This window comes from Copadichromis virginalis, linkage group LG4 (genome assembly GCF_057382275.1).
Source record: "Copadichromis virginalis isolate Kocher_CV1m ecotype Utaka linkage group LG4, C_Virginalis_male_GT1.1, whole genome shotgun sequence".
In the NCBI taxonomy this organism is placed as follows: Eukaryota; Metazoa; Chordata; class Actinopteri; order Cichliformes; family Cichlidae; genus Copadichromis; species Copadichromis virginalis.
This window is the reverse complement of record NC_140621.1, coordinates 35,094,201-35,109,762: the sequence shown is the minus strand read 5'-3', so window position 1 is coordinate 35,109,762 and position 15,562 is coordinate 35,094,201. Positions and strand designations below refer to the sequence as shown.

At 44.1% G+C, this 15,562-nt stretch overlaps 1 protein-coding gene across 1 annotated transcript; it reads right to left on the bottom strand.

Moving 5' to 3' along the window:
• Positions 1 to 3,654: 3,654 nt before the first annotated feature.
• LOC146712024 (transmembrane protease serine 9-like) lies at positions 3,655 to 15,562 on the bottom strand. Its single transcript, XM_085455130.1, has 10 exons — positions 15,474 to 15,562; positions 13,128 to 13,148; positions 12,777 to 12,939; positions 12,326 to 12,594; positions 9,177 to 9,322; positions 8,715 to 9,090; positions 8,417 to 8,585; positions 6,605 to 6,858; positions 6,369 to 6,466; positions 3,655 to 5,104 (listed from the first exon to the last, which is right to left on the bottom strand). The coding sequence occupies exons 1-10, from the start codon at positions 15,526 to 15,528 to the stop codon at positions 4,721 to 4,723; spliced, it is 1,935 nt and encodes a 644-aa protein (XP_085311256.1). The 5' UTR covers positions 15,529 to 15,562; the 3' UTR covers positions 3,655 to 4,720.

Genomic DNA, 15,562 nt, shown 5'->3' with positions numbered 1-15,562 from the left:
CACCAAACGCCTTCTTGGCAGTTTCCCTCAGCAGTGCAGCTGCACTCTCCAGCTACCTGGTATCTGTTCCCTACAACACAGAACCTGAACTCGGTGCAACCTTCTTCCTTCTTTAACGTCAAGCATTCAGTCCTTGCCTTCAGCTGCTTCCTAGTCTTGATTTTTAAAGTAATACTACAGAATACCATCTAATGCTGGCTAGTCACATTCTTCCTTCTGTCTCCTTCACTTACATGCCCATTAAAGTCTCCTCCAATCACCCCTCTGTCCCCCCTTGGACACTTTTTACTAACGTTCATTAGATCGATGTAAGAAGTGCGTTTTTCTGATGTCACCTAATCAAATGTAGTTCAGTTTCATTGTGGCAATTATAATTTGCCCTGTCGTTTGTTCACTTAGATGTTAGATCTGCAGTGATATTATACTTTTTACAGTTAGTAAAGTCCACATAAAAATAACGGAGGTGGCCAGAACATTTAATTTTGCGCAATTTACAGTCCCAGATTATAATGAAGACTTCAGCTGACCTGCACAGGAAGAACAACGGCAGAACACCATCAGGTGAATGTCACCTGTCAACGTTCCTGCATGCTGATATTATTCTGATACTAATCTGTCAATCAGTGAACACCAACCTCACCCAAACTTTCACACTCTGTGGAGTGTACAGCGTTTTTTGTTTTCCAATGATTTACATAATTCAGTTCCTGTTTTCCTTTCAAATTTACACAGCAGAGAATTTTTAATAATAGTCTAACTCAGACCTTCCCAAAGTGTGTGTGTGTGTGTGTGTGTGTGTGTGTGTGGGGGGGGGGGGGGGGGGGGGGGGGGGGGGTATGGAAAGGGAGGGGGGGGGGGGGAGAAAAAACAAAACGCTTGAACACTGCTAGCACAGTGCGCCCACAGAAATGCAAAGCAGGAGATGAAGCATCGCTGAATGAATATATCTAAGCCAAAGACTGGAAAATATGGTGAAGCAAATCTTCCCTTTGGCTTCATCTGCACAAGTGCCGAGGTAGGTCTCCTGCAGAACTGGTTTTCCCTGCGTCGAGAGCAGCGCTGGGCTGTTTAAACCACGGACAAACAGGATCCCACAGCTGTTCATGCCCATATGGAAAAGAAATAGTAAAAACATATATGATTTACTCGTGAAAGTGGCCACTTTCTCATTACTTTCATATATTTTTTTTAGTAAGTATCCAAAACATACAAGTTTCATTGTATAATTTTTCAAGGGATCTTATATGTGGTTTCACTCTTGTATTCTTTTCATACAAGTTTCATACAAGACAGATAAAAACTTTATAAGATTTATATATATCTTTTCCATATGGGTGTTTTTGGACCCACTTTGCACAGAGAGGCATTTTTTGAAAAATGCATTGATAGCAACGTTGAATATTATTACACATACAGTAAAATAATCACAGCGTGACGCCTCTGCCTTTCTAAATGGAGGGACAGTAACTGCGTGTAAAACCTGCAGACAGTCAGATTAACAGTATTTTGTCTCTATCTGCCATTCTGCAATTCATCTCATGTAAACAATAACGCGGCCACAGCGTGTCGTGAATAAAGGCACATACCTTTGACGCTGCGTGACCAACTCTGTATTCCTCGTCCACACGTAAACGCAAAAAAGGAGTTTTAAAAAAATCTCCGTTTTCAGTTTCTTTGTTATTCTCATTTAAAATTTTCAGCTTTTATTAAATAATTATCTGAATCTTACAACAAACGATTGATAGATTGATGCATATATACCACGAAAACATTGTATGTCACTGTCACAACAGCGTTTGTTTTCATTCAAAGGCTTTATGGTTTTTCCTATAATGGCGGCCGGTCTCTAGTCAAAATGCCCGGGCCGATTTTTTTGTCCCAGTCCAGCCCTGTATGCAGCTCATCTGCAGCATGGTGTTACCTACATCCTCCTACTCAGAAGGCAGCAGTTCCTGGTTAGGTTTTGTATCATGATTGTAATTTAGGAGTGTTTACTATTTGTATACTTGAACACTGCTTGTTCTGGTGTCCATGTGGCTCAGAAATCGCAAAAGCTGATAGAAAGCACAAAAACAGCAACATTTTGGTCCTGAGTGGCCGACCTCCGCATCACCTCTGAGGTCTTCCTCTTGTCCTCCTGCCTGGCAGCTCCATCTTTATCATCTTTTGTCAAGTTAACCACCCTCCCTCCTCTACACATGCTCAATCCATCCCAGCCTGTTTGATTCTCAATTGTCCCACTGATGGAGGAATTTCCATCCCACTCACTGCCAGTGAACATCTTAACTTTAGCTTGACCTCCACAACTCCAGTGCTTCACAACAGGTCTCACTGCCATCTTCAAACCTTCCCTCTTGCTGCTCTCCTTCTGTCACAGATAACCTCTGATACTTCACCCTCAGTCTAAAACTTCAGGCTGAATTCTCTCAGGTGTTAAAACAGGCAGGTGTAACATTAAAACACAGACAAAGTCAAATTCCTCTGATGTTGTAAAATTAACAAATGGTCTGTGGCCGCACCACCCAGCTCCACAGAATTATCCACAAGTGCTCCGTTCTCCTCCAGCTGCTCATCACTGATGCATCCAACCTTGTAGAGTAAGAGTTTAACAGAATCTCTCTCATTAAAGAAGCCTAACACTGCATGTGCACAAATCCACCAGTAGGGGGCGCTGAAAGCTGTCTTTTCACACTGCACACGATTCAGTTTGTGTTATTTCCCACAGGACAAAGACGGTGTTGGCTTTTTAGTTTTTCCCAACATTTATTAACTTTCTCCCACATCGTTGTTTACATAGTAATCAAATAAAATACTAAAACTGACAGAAAATTAAACCTCGTGATCGTAACGAAGTGTAATTTGACTCTTTTTCATGCCCTGCAGTCAGCTGCTGATGTTGGGCCTGTGTGTGTTTGAGTTGTATTTATTTACAATAAATAATGCTCAGCTGTATACTGTCTCAACAGCTTTCCAAGGCTTTCCGAAGATCAGTTAGAATTTCCCAAATATGGGATAAATCTAGGCTTTGATCTTTTTTCATGTTATCTGGATATTTGTGTGAAACTTTTTATTGTGTGTTTATGTTTTATGTTCATTGTCCAAAGACAGTCGTAACCCGATGGTCATGGCCCTGGGTCTGGTGACCAAGTGTTATGTTTTTGATTATTAACATCCTTTGATTTACTGTTAGTCATGGTTCTGTTCCTTCTGAGTGTGTCATGTCCCTTATGTAGGTTAAATTCTGTCTCCATGTTTATTTATTCGTTTTCCAGTTACATCTCATGCTCCCTCTGTTTGTGAGTCTGTGGTTTCCTGTTTTATTGTAATAGTTCTGTGTGCTGTGTTAGTGTATTCTGTTTTTCTCTTTACCAGATTCCATCGTTACCCTTGGTGTATATATTGTGTATGTTTTCCAAGGTTTTTGTAGTGGTCTGGTTATTATTTTGTGTTTAGGCATTCCTCTGTTTAGTTTGAGACTTATGTTTTTTCCCTTTCTTGTGGATCTGTCTTAATAAACGGCACGCCTTCAATTAAATCAGTTACTTTCTCTTATTTGGGTACTCATCCTTGTCGCTGCATGCTGTCTGCTTTAGCAGATGTGACGCTGATAACTGGTGTTCATTTTTTAAAATAAAACCCTTGTTGCTTCATTGCCCATGTCAGTCATGAAAAGGACATTTTTTAATCTCAGTGATATTTACACCAGAATAAAAAAATAACATTATAAAGTAGAACTTCAGCAGAATCAGTGAAAGAGCTTGCAACCATTCTCCAATAATCACTCACTTTACTGCCACCATAACAGATCCAATACCAGAGAGAGGTCAGTATGTGTGCTGCCCTTAAAGACAGTTCGGTTCTGTGAGCATTAAGTGCTTAACATTGGCCCAGGACATGAGGTAGGGATGGTCATTGTCTCTGTGTTCGAAAAAATCCACAAATATATTTCTCTAAACCTGATAAATATCCTACTGATCTGTTCAGTTTCAGAAAAACATGAAGTTTAAACTGCTGGGCTACATTTTTATGTTCAGTGCAAGATTTAGAGGATTTCTTCCAGTCCAGCCTGAATCTTGGGCTCCAGGTAGTCGTCCCTCAGAGGTACAGAAACACATTTCATTAATCTGCTTTTTCTTAAATGTCTATAGTTTCTCATAATGAGGTCAGTGTAAGGACAAGGCCCCACTAAATATAGACAAATGTAATTCCTTCATGTCATTTGATCTGTTCAGCTCACTGTGTTATGCTCATTAACTAAATCGGGATTACAGAGGTTGTGTAAATAAAACTTCCTCAGTGGAAGGAACTCAACTCAACTCTCCAGGCTGCACAGCGTGAGCCTGAATTCATCACAACGAATGTCTCATAGTGCACATAAATCATTTGCATATTAAAAAAAAATACTTTCATTGTAATCAGTAGAACCCCCTCCAATGATTGGATTGGATGATGGCACTGTACTGCCCTCTGGGATTTGAAGTCGACCTCTCTGTCGGAGGGTCATGATGTTTGCGCTGAAGATTCATCCAGGAGTATTTCATGTATGAATGCCTGTTTTGATTATCCAGAATATCATTACTGAGCTCTCTGTAGAAATCCAATCAAGGCAGAATCAGATCAAAGATTGACAGGCAAAGCTCTAAACCTGTAAAGTCTCAACATCGAAGCTTGTTCACATTCATCTGTGTCCATCACATCATGTGAATCAAGTTTGGGTTCCCTAAAGGCAGAGTTGGAGACAAAAGGCGAAGCTGAGGAGATGGAAGAAGACAAAGATGAAGGAGTGAGCAGGACGACCCTCGCTGCTGTTGAACACGCTTTTCGAGTCAGTAGTAGTGGTAACCATTGTGGTGGTGTAGGTACTGCTGGTAGTGGTAGTGACGGAGACATTGGTGGGGTTGGCGGAGTTGGCACTGGTGATATTCAAGGCTGGAGACAAGAGTGACTTGACCGTCTCAGACAGGAAGGAGTCAAAGGTCCTCAGTCTGGTGAAGGTCATGACTGAGCTTCGTCTTCTCCCGGCAGAGGAGCTTGGAGCTGTTAACACGACCGCCTGGAACCAAGAGCCGCCCTGCTTACACATCAGCGGGCCGCCAGAATCACCCTGAACAAACAGACAGGAAAGTTAGTGTTTCAGAGTTTGAGACACTCTGTTTACTAGAATGTGTGTAATGTAATGTGTATGTGTTAGTCCCCATAGGGAAATAGTTCCTCTGCATTTAACCCATTCACCCAGTGAAGCAGTGGGCAGCCACCAGTGCAGCGCCCGGGGAGCAGCGTGTAGGGACGGTACCTTGCTCAGGGGTACCTCAGGGTAGCCGTTCAGTGGAGTTGAACCCCCAACCTTCCGATCATGGGGCCACCACTCTACCTACTGAGCTATCCCTGCCCAGTGAAAACCTTGGACCAAGATTATATTAACTACCTATAACTAAACGACCAGATTCAACTAGGTGTAAAAACATTTTAGACAGTTGTAACAACAACAACAATAATAATCAGAATACATTCACTCTAATAAGAAATTTAGGCTTAAAACAAACATACAAAGGCACTAAATTGCGGCTCGGGAAGTGGCTGAAGCAAAAACTCGGGTGTGGGAGAAGTTTGGAGAGACGGAGAGTTCTTGACAGACGGATTGGTGCTGCGGCTGCAGTGATGCGGACGCTGCACCGGTCCGTCGTGGTGAAGAGGGAGCTGAGTGTAAAAGCGAAGCTCTCAATTTACCGGTCGATCTACGTCCCTACCCTCACCTATGGCCACGAGCTGTGGGTAGTGACCGAAAGAACGAGATCGCGGATACAAGCGGCAGAAATGAGCTTCCTCCGAAGGGTGGCTGGCCTCTCCCTTAGAGATAGGGTGAGAAGTTCGGCCATCTGGGAGGGGCTCAGAGTAGAGCCACTGCTGCTCCACATCGAAAGGAGCCAGCTGAGGTGGTTCGGGCATCTGACAAGGATGCCTCCTGGGCGCCTCCTGGGTGAGGTGTTCCAGGCATGTGCCACCGGGAGGAGGCCCCAGGGCAGACCCAGGACACGCTGGAGAGATTATATCTCTCGGCTGGCCTGGGAACGCCTTGGTGTTCCCCCGGATAAGCTAGAGGAGGTGGCTCCGGATAAAGCGGATGAAGATGGATGGCACTAAATTAAATTAGCCTTAAATCTAATTGGCCCATAATGAAGACTGAGATTTCAAAGCTGGAAATTCTTACATGTTTATAAAGATTCCAAGCATTGTAAGCCCTGTGGAAATTGAAAATGATGAAACTATCCAAATTCATCACGTGGCTCTGATGAGCAGCTAAATCCACGGTCCAGAATAAACAACATGTCAGCAGACAGTGTTATAAGAAGAAGAATCCAGTCATTTACCTGCTGCAGTGCAAACACGTCTGTACAGATGCTCTCACTCGATGATGAGTTCCCACAGTTTACCACCGAGGTCTGAAACTGCTGCATAACTTCCTCAGCTAACATCATGAAAGATAAGAAAATCCTGATGTTTGACTAAAGAAACTGTAAGTGCAGTGGTCCACATGTGTAATCTGAGAGATGGACTGGTGCAGAGTCTGGGCAGAACTCTGTCAGCCTTCATGTTGCTGACTCACCTCCTCCTCTTCCAGGACTCCAACCGGCCGCCCAGCACGCCAAGCCCTCGGCGAAGGTTCTCCCGTTGTCCAAGCAGATGGGCTGGATGTAGTCGGTCAGGGTGGGCTGGGCAGATAGACGGAGGATGGCTATGTTGGTCCCGGTCGTGTTGCTCAGAGTGATATTTGTCACATTCAGCGTCACCTCAAAGGGGTTGGATCCATTTAGCTTCAGACGCCCCAACACGACAGTCCACTCGGACGCTACAGGGGAGCTGTGGGAGGAACGAAGCACACAAACATAAACTTCATCAGCTTCAAACAAGATCTACACCTTTACACTCAACTTCATGGGACCCAAGTTTTACAGATTTGAACCTGGTGACATTCAGGCCTGGTTCTAATTAAAGAGGTATATATTTAACTAGAAGACCCAGAGAGCTAATCAGTTAATGGTGAAGTTTTTCTCTTTGATTTAATTTGAAAAAAGTACAAAACACGTCACAGAAAATGTTGCTGATGAAAAAAACAATCTGAGTCGAAGCCTTGCTTTATCTTTATAGAGCTGCACATCAGGTTGCACTGTAAATGACAATGTACCCATGGACTAGTTTTAACACAGAATCAGCTTAAATGCTAACCATGTGTTGGACTGATCAGCTACATGTGTGGAAAGTGTGGAAGTGTGGCACCATCAGGTGATGTGGGCTGGCACTGAGATCATCTGATCTGCTGGGACTGTGTTCAGTTTTCATTTTTAAAGACTCGCTCATTTCCTTAAAGGGATGGTTACATTTTCAGTCTTTTGGGCACAGTTTTCACTGGTGGATTAATCCACAGTGGAATAAAGTTTGTTTACAAAATTTTGACTCAGTGGAAAGAGAGAGTGTTCAGTCTCAAAAAGATCTCCACCATGTTTTTTGACCACCATTGGTGGTTGTTCATCTGCATGTTTATGCTTTTAATTTAATTCTGTACCTTTACTTTAGATTTTTCATGTTGTAATCCAAACAGTGTTGAACAGCTGCAAACTAAACTTTTCTTCATGTTGTCTGTGAAGGTTCTCAGTCATCCAGGTCATCGTAGTCTAAGGAGCTTGGAAAGAAACGTGTCTGGACTTCTTTAAGTTGCTTGAAGATCTCTCATCCGAGAAGCTTCTTCAGTTCTAAGGTCAAATGGTGGAAAGTCCCAGATTCAAGTGTCCCCCCCAGAGAGGGACAACAGGACCCCCCTTTATCATGTTGGAGCTTGATGGTGATTTGATTCCTGCCAGTCTTGTCCCAGTAAAGGTTTTTAATAGTGATTATCAGAGCCAGCACTACCATTTTGGACGGTAGACAGATTTTTTAAATTCCACCTGAGCTAATCATCTTGGTATTGGCTCTGCCTCTTAGATCTTCGCTGTCAAATAGGGAAAATATGTTTCAACATAAAATGTAAATATGTGGTACAACTGGTCCGTGGTACAACTTTTGCTTGTGCTGTTGTTGGTCTGTCAGCCAGCTATGGAGAAGAATTCTAGACTACAAAGAGCTGAAGTGAAACTGAAGGTTTAAAACAATGAATAGTATCCACTGCAGCTGCTGTCTGTACCCTTTATGCTGCATTTTTTTCAAATCTTTAATGATTTTCTTGTGCCTCTTTTTGTGAACTCAACTGTCTCTTTGTCTCTTCCGGTTCTGGCCCACTTGTCAACTAATCAGCATTTGACTGATGCACAGTGTCATCAATGTCAACTGGACGTGAACACGACTGTGGTGGAGGGAAAGTCATGTCATTTACTCAGTCCCCAGAGGATGAACTGTATCATTGTCTGTCCAAACTTCAACTGACCTTGAGAAGCAGTTGGCGTTGCTCAACACTGAGTCCAAGGCCACCAGAGACCCATCACACACGTGACTTCCATTCTTCTGTAGGCTCGCCATCCACGGCCACGAACCAGCCACCACTGAGGGTCCCCCCATGTTGCGAGAATTCCTTGGAGCTTGTCCACAGACCAGTGCTGAAAAAATAAACAGAGGAAGACACAAAGAAATTTTAAAAACTTGGACCGCATGAACCCATCAGCTTGAGGTCAGGTAGGTTAGACCAAACCATTTTTTAATAAAGTGCTTTCATGATGGACACTCACAGTGGGGAGTGGTCGAAGGTCGCGTGGTTGTTGTAATGATGGCGGCTCTGTTGGTGGTTGTTGTGGTGGGGATTGTGGTTGCAGGTGTGGTAGTGGTGGTTGAAGGTGTGGTGGTGGTTGGAGGGGTGGTGGTGGTTGGCACTGGTGTCAGTCCTGTGCAGGAGACACTGAGGTCACTGTCGGTCCCAGTGAACGTGAACGTCATGAAGCCCGGCTGGTTGGAGGAGATCTGGCTCCTGATCCAGGTCTGGTACTGGGATACTCTGGCGTAGACTCCTGGAAGATTCGGCCTGGCACAACCTTCCCCAAAACTGACGACTCCCGCCTGAATCCAGCGACCGCTCTGCTTGCTCACCATTGGACCTCCTGAATCCCCCTTTGAGAGCAGAAACATTTACTGTTAGCTGAGGAGAAGAAACTGTAGAAGGTGAAAATGTGCCAAACACAGGTAACAACAATCACCTGACAGGAGTCCTTTCCTCCTGCACTTAACCCGGCACAGATCATGTTGTCAGTGATTCTTCCCACTCCATAGTCACAGTTACACTGCCTGTTTCCCACAACAGGAACCTCCACCTCCATCAGGTTTTGTGGAGAAGGAAGGGACACTGAGACGGACAAAAAAATCAAACAAAAATCTGCTCAAAATGTTCAACATTTATTGTCCTATCTGCTTGTGGAACATATAGGTGGTCAGCATAAGTTTGGTACCAGAATGATCTTGTAGCCACGATTCCTCATGTATCAACCTCATTTTATAATAACCTCATGTTTTAAAAGCCATCCATCCATCTTCTTCCGCTTTATACCTAAGCAGAGAAGCCCAGACCTCCCTCTCCCCAGCCACCTCCTCTAGCTTTTCTGGGGGAACACCAAGGCGTTCCCAGGCCAGCCGAGAGATATAATCTCTCAAGCGTGTTGTGCGTCTGCCCTGGGGCCTCCTCCCGGTGGCACATGCCCGGTACACCTCCCCATAAGGAGCCCAGGAGGCATCCTTGTCAGATTCCCGAACCACCTCAGCTGGCTCCTTTCGATGTGGAGCAGCAGCGGCTCTACTCTGAGCCCCTCCCAGATGGCCGAACTTCTCACCCTATCTCTAAGGGAGAGGCCAGCCAGCCTTCGGAGGAAGCTCTTTCCAACGCTTGTATCCGCTCTCTCATTCTTTCGGTCGTGACCATAGGTGAGAGTAGGGACGTAGATCGACCGGTAAATTGAGAGTTTTGCTTTTAAGCTCAGCTCGTTCTTCACCACGAGGGACTGATGCAGCAAGACCCCGAGATACTCAAACTCCTCCACTTGAGGCAGGAACTCATCTCTGACCCGGCGTGGGCACTTCACCCTTTTCCGGATAAGAACCATGGCCTCAGATTTGGAGGTGCTGATCCTCAATTCCGCTGCTTCACACTCAGCTGCAAACCATTCCAGCGCGATGTGGTTCTGTTGAAGCCAACAGAACCACATATCTGCGGAAAGCATAGTTGAGATTCTGAGGCCACCGAAGCGAAAGCCCTTCGCCACTTGGCTGCACCTAGAAATTCTATCCATAAAAGTTATGAACAGAATCGGTGACAAAGGGCAGCCCTGGAGAAGCCCATCACCCACTGGGAACGAGTCCAACTTATTGCCGGCTATGCGAACCAAGCTCTTGCAACGGTTGTATAGGGATTGAATGACCCGTAGCAATGGACCAGACATCCTATACTCCCGCAGCAGCCCCCACAGGACACCCTGAGGGCCACGGTCGAATGCCTTCTCCAAGTCCACAAAACACATGTAGACTGGTTGGGCAAACACCTATGCACCCTCGAGTATCCTTGAGAGGATAAAGAGCTGGTCCAGTGTTCCGTGACCAGGACGAAAACCGCATTGCTCTTCCTGTATCCGAGGTTCCAGCACCCTGGCATAAACTTTCCCCAGGGAGGCTGAGGAGTGTGATCCCCCTGTAGTTGGAACACACCCTCCGGTCCCCCTTGCTAAAAATTGGAACTACCACCCCGGTCTGCCAGTACAGGGGTAACCGCCCCTGATCTCCCTCCGTTTCTTTCCCTCCGTGGTCCTTGTCCCTAGTCTCTTGTCTCCAGTATCTTTGTGTTTAGTATTAGTTCCTGGTTTGGGTTTGTTTTTGCAAGTTTATTGTTTATAGAGGGTTTTTTTTCTGCAACTGCAACATTTTGGGTCCTACATCCTGACTGCCACAGCCATTTCATAACATTAACACTACAGAAACATGTATCGGATTGACTTTGTTCAGGAGCAAGCCGGTGGGATAAAACACTGTTAAATTTGTGATTGACATCACATTGACCAATCAGCTGAAGGGAAGAAAAATCGGGGCTAAATTCATACTTGTTGAAACCCACACACAAGCGAGGGCACGTCCAGCTTTTGCTTTGTATCTGTAAACAGACCTTAACAAAAAAAATTGTAACTTGCACACACGCACACACGCACGCACACGCATGCACGCACACACGCACACACGCACGCACACGCATGCACGCACGCACGCACGCGCGCACACACACACGCACGCACGCACGCACGCACGCACACACACACACACACACACACACAAACAAACTTCCTGTTTTACTTTGAAGGTATGTGTCATATGTCTTTGCGTCCTCGTTTCGTCAGCTCTGATTTCTCCCTGGATTCAAGTTTCAGTTTGGTTTCATCAGTTTCCCGGTTTAGAGTTTTCTTAGTTCCCTGTGTTTACTATCTCCGCTCCTGTTGAATCCTGCACTTCTTGTAAATAAAGCTCGTTCTCATCACAACCTCTGCCTGCACGGGTCCTCACCTCACCTCCACATAGCCTGCCTTGCCAGCCAGGACAATTTATAGATGCATGAACATAAAAATGTCAATGACCAACATGGAGAAATGTTTCATGAAGACATTGTAAACAAGGAGAAATGCGACAAGGCAAAGTGGAGCCTGGCAGAGTTGGAAGACTTTTGTTGAAGACTGGTACACAACTCACCACACAATGACTTGCTGCATATCATTTCTAAGTTGCTTACATTTGAATATAAAATGTATTCAGTAAGCAGGAAAAACTTGAAAAGTGATGGGCAGTGCTACCTGGCAATAAAAAGATAAGACAAGCAAGCTTGCAGCTGTTTCTGCATAAGTAAGACTTAACATCTGCAAAGAGAAAATCAAGATCATGGAAATAAATATAGCTGTCTCAGAAGTAGTAACACAGACATGGATTCCTTCCCTTACATTGGGAGTGTCATTAAAAGTTGGGAGAACAGACAAAGCAAAAGCCTTCTTACAGCTGAAGAACATCTGGAACCAGAGAATACAAGATTACCTCTCTGAACGAGAGGCCAAAGAATTTATGGCAACAAGATGCCTGAAAAGATACCAAGACGTTGAGATACAGATGGCATCAGACGGTTTGTTCTAGGCATTATTTTCTATTGAAGGCACAATTCAAATTTAAAAATGAAACATTTTAAAAATAATGTGTTTGCAGTCATCAGAATCTCTTTAGCTCACAGAAGAAGAATTATATTGCTCTAAATATTTCTGAGACAGCACTCTTATTCCCTGCATTATAATCAACTTTACTCTAAAACCAATCTGGTGTCTTTATGACCCACCTCCTTCTCCAATGTTGCCCCAGCCGGTGACCCAGCTGTTAACACCGCTGTAGAAGATGCTGTCTGAAGCTGCCAGGCAGACGGGAGAAATGTAGTTGTTGAAGGTCACCGGTGAGGAGAGCCTCAGGAGGCAGACGTCGTTGTCGTTGGTACCAGAGTTGTAGTTTGGATGTTTGATGATCTGTGTTACTGTTCGAGACACTGCATTGGGGTTAGATCCCTGTAGACTCTGACGGCCCAGATTCACAGTCAGACCGGTTGCAGTAATGCTGAGATCAGGAAACGAAACGATGCACAGTTATTGTGATTGTTAAAATGAAATGACATCTTTGACTTTCTGCCCTGTTAGCTATTTATCGTGTTACACCCCTGGTCCCCTGATGGGGAGTTTTCATAATGTCTTTATTCCACTAAATCTTGTTTAGAGTGCAGCTTCAGCCTCATCACTCACGTTTCAAAGCAGTGAGCAGCAGTCAGCACCCACTGACTGTTAATGAGGGATCCTCCACAGAAGTGGGACCCAGATGTTTGCAGACTGACCTGCCAGGGCCAGCTGCCAACAGGGGCCACCTGTCCTCCTACAATCCTGGTGTTGAGCTTTGGCTGACCACAAACTGAAGACCGACATTAAAACACAGAGTGAGCATTACTGTAGGAGCTGTAAACTCTCAGCACTACAAACTGCTGAGTGAGGACACAGTGATCCTGGAGTCTACAGTTCACTCACAAACTAATATTCATATGAAACAAAAGATTTATTACACATAAAACTAAATCATTACACAAAGAAGCTTTTTCTTACCATCCAGCTGTGACTCAGACTCTGAAACACAGAAAACAATAGTGGTAAAATTGACTGGCTGTGGTTAGCTGAAAGCATCCAGCAGAGGCTCCAGCAGAGTCAGTCCCCACAGACTCCCATATTAAAACGTTAGAGCAGAAATAAAAATGTTTACAGCCTGTGCACACAGTGGATGTTGTTCTACTAATACCACTACTACATTACTGCAGAGGCTGACAGTGTTATGTTCATTCATCCATCTCAGGGTCAGAGGAGAGTATGACACAGAAATTTAAAGAAATACAACACTGACTTCAGTTAAAGGTTCACATTCAAACACGACACAAACAGATGCACGCAATCAAAATATAGTTTTCCAAAGGTAGGTGTCCAACATCACCTCAGCTGTAGTAATTATTCTCATTTGTCCCATGAGTGGATAAATATTAGTAATGATACTAATGCATTAGTAATATTTATCCATAAGTCATGAGAACCTTAACATGTCTTCACATTCTTGCTATGGTATTTTAAAGTTATGTTTACTGAAGCCTACATAATTGTACCAAATAAAGTGACTTCCTTCATTCATGTGCAAGAGAAGCATTAGAAATATCCTGTCTCAGAGTGACGCTGAAAAACTAGTTCATGCATTTATTACTTCCAGGCTGGACGACTGCAATGAACTGTAAAAAAAATCCTGCTCCTCACATACAAGGTCTTAAATAATCAGGCCCCATCTTATCTTAATGACCTTGTAGTACCATATCACCCTATTAGAGCACTTCGCTCTCGCTCTGCAGGCCTACTTGTTGTTCCTAGAGTATTTAAAAGTAGAATGGGAGGCAGAGCCTTCAGTTTTCAGGCCCCTCTTCTGTGGAACCAGCTTCCAGTTTGGATTCAGGAGACAGACACTATCTCTACTTTCAAGATTAGGCTTCAAACTTTCCTTTTTGCTAAAGCATATAGTTAGGGCTGGACCAGGTGATCTTAGTTACACCGCAGGGCTAAGGTTTAAGATTTTGATGATTTGATGACATATAAAGAAAATTCTGATTTTGTTATCACCAACAAAAATAACTTTTGAATATCCAACTCACAACATATTTGTCACGCCGTTAGGCGTCTCATAGCAGTGCAAAAGGTACCTTTCCACATCCTCATGAAACACTCTGGTTTCTCAATTGAATCGAATAGAAGACATGCTTAGGGAAGAGGCTCTAGCGTCCATTCCAGCCCCAACCTTAACCACAACCTGAACCCTATCACAAAGTGTTTTCCAAAGTGATTCATGATCAAAAGTACATAATGCTTTGTTAGGTTGATTTTCATGCCACACGTAAAACCCATCTATAGATTCATTCCAACCCGCTCTCATGCCTCCTTACGGATCCCCACAAGGGACATGGGAGAAAAAAAAATTAACAACAAACTCGGGATCTCGCAAAAATTTTAGCTGCATTCTTCGGAGGCCGCCAACTCGAAGCCGACCCAGAGGTCGAGGCACGATGTGCCGGGAGAGCGGCTGTAGTAGGTATCGACCTCCCGTCAGCTTCGAGATGGTGGGTGTCAGATCTCCGAAAACGTCGGAGCACTTTTGCAAATATGTGATGTCTTGTAAACCGAGCTGATATCTGACGTTTACACAACTACAATTATGCTTCAAAATATCTTAAAAGTGTATTTTGTGACCCAGAAAGAGTAATATTACAACTAAGTAGCTGCCGCCATTGTTGGAATTCAACTTTTGCGAGATCTTGAAAAAGTTTCGCGAGATCCCGAGTTAGTTTTGCGAGCTCTCGCAAAAATTTTGTGAGATCTCGCAAAAGTCTGTCTTAATTTTTTTTCTCCCATGTCCCCTGCGGGGCTCCGTACCTCCCAACGCATAACATACGGATGAATTGTCACAGCCGTCGGTATGTTGCGTGCTGGGATGAATGTGTTGGAATGTACAATCTACAAAGGACTGTGAGCCACATATTTACACTGTAATACCTGTTCTAAGTCCTAAGTGTTGACGAATACCACCCATATTAGAAAATATGGTGAAGTAACCAAAAAGAAACTGAAAGGAACATAAAAAGGAATTTCAGGTATTAAGAGGGGAAAGTTTTTATTTCGATGTGCAGTTATTGCCAGTTATGTGACTTTGGGAGATTTTATTCCACTTTTCCATTTTTCCAGTGCCTTTCTTAATTTGATTATTTTCCCTTTGTCCACCCAGTGTGATATTCCCTCCTGCTTCGAAAAGTGAATTTTTAAATTCCAGGATTTCCTGCAGTGTCACTTTAAAGTGAAGCGCTGTGCTCCTGAGTGTTTTCACCCTCTGAGTCGTACCTGATGCAGGTGTGTGCAGAGAGCTCTTACCTTGGGTCAGGAGCATCAGCCCAGCAGCCAAACACATCACTTTGTAGAAAGCCATCGCTGTAAGATCCAAACATCCAGACCTGCTGAGG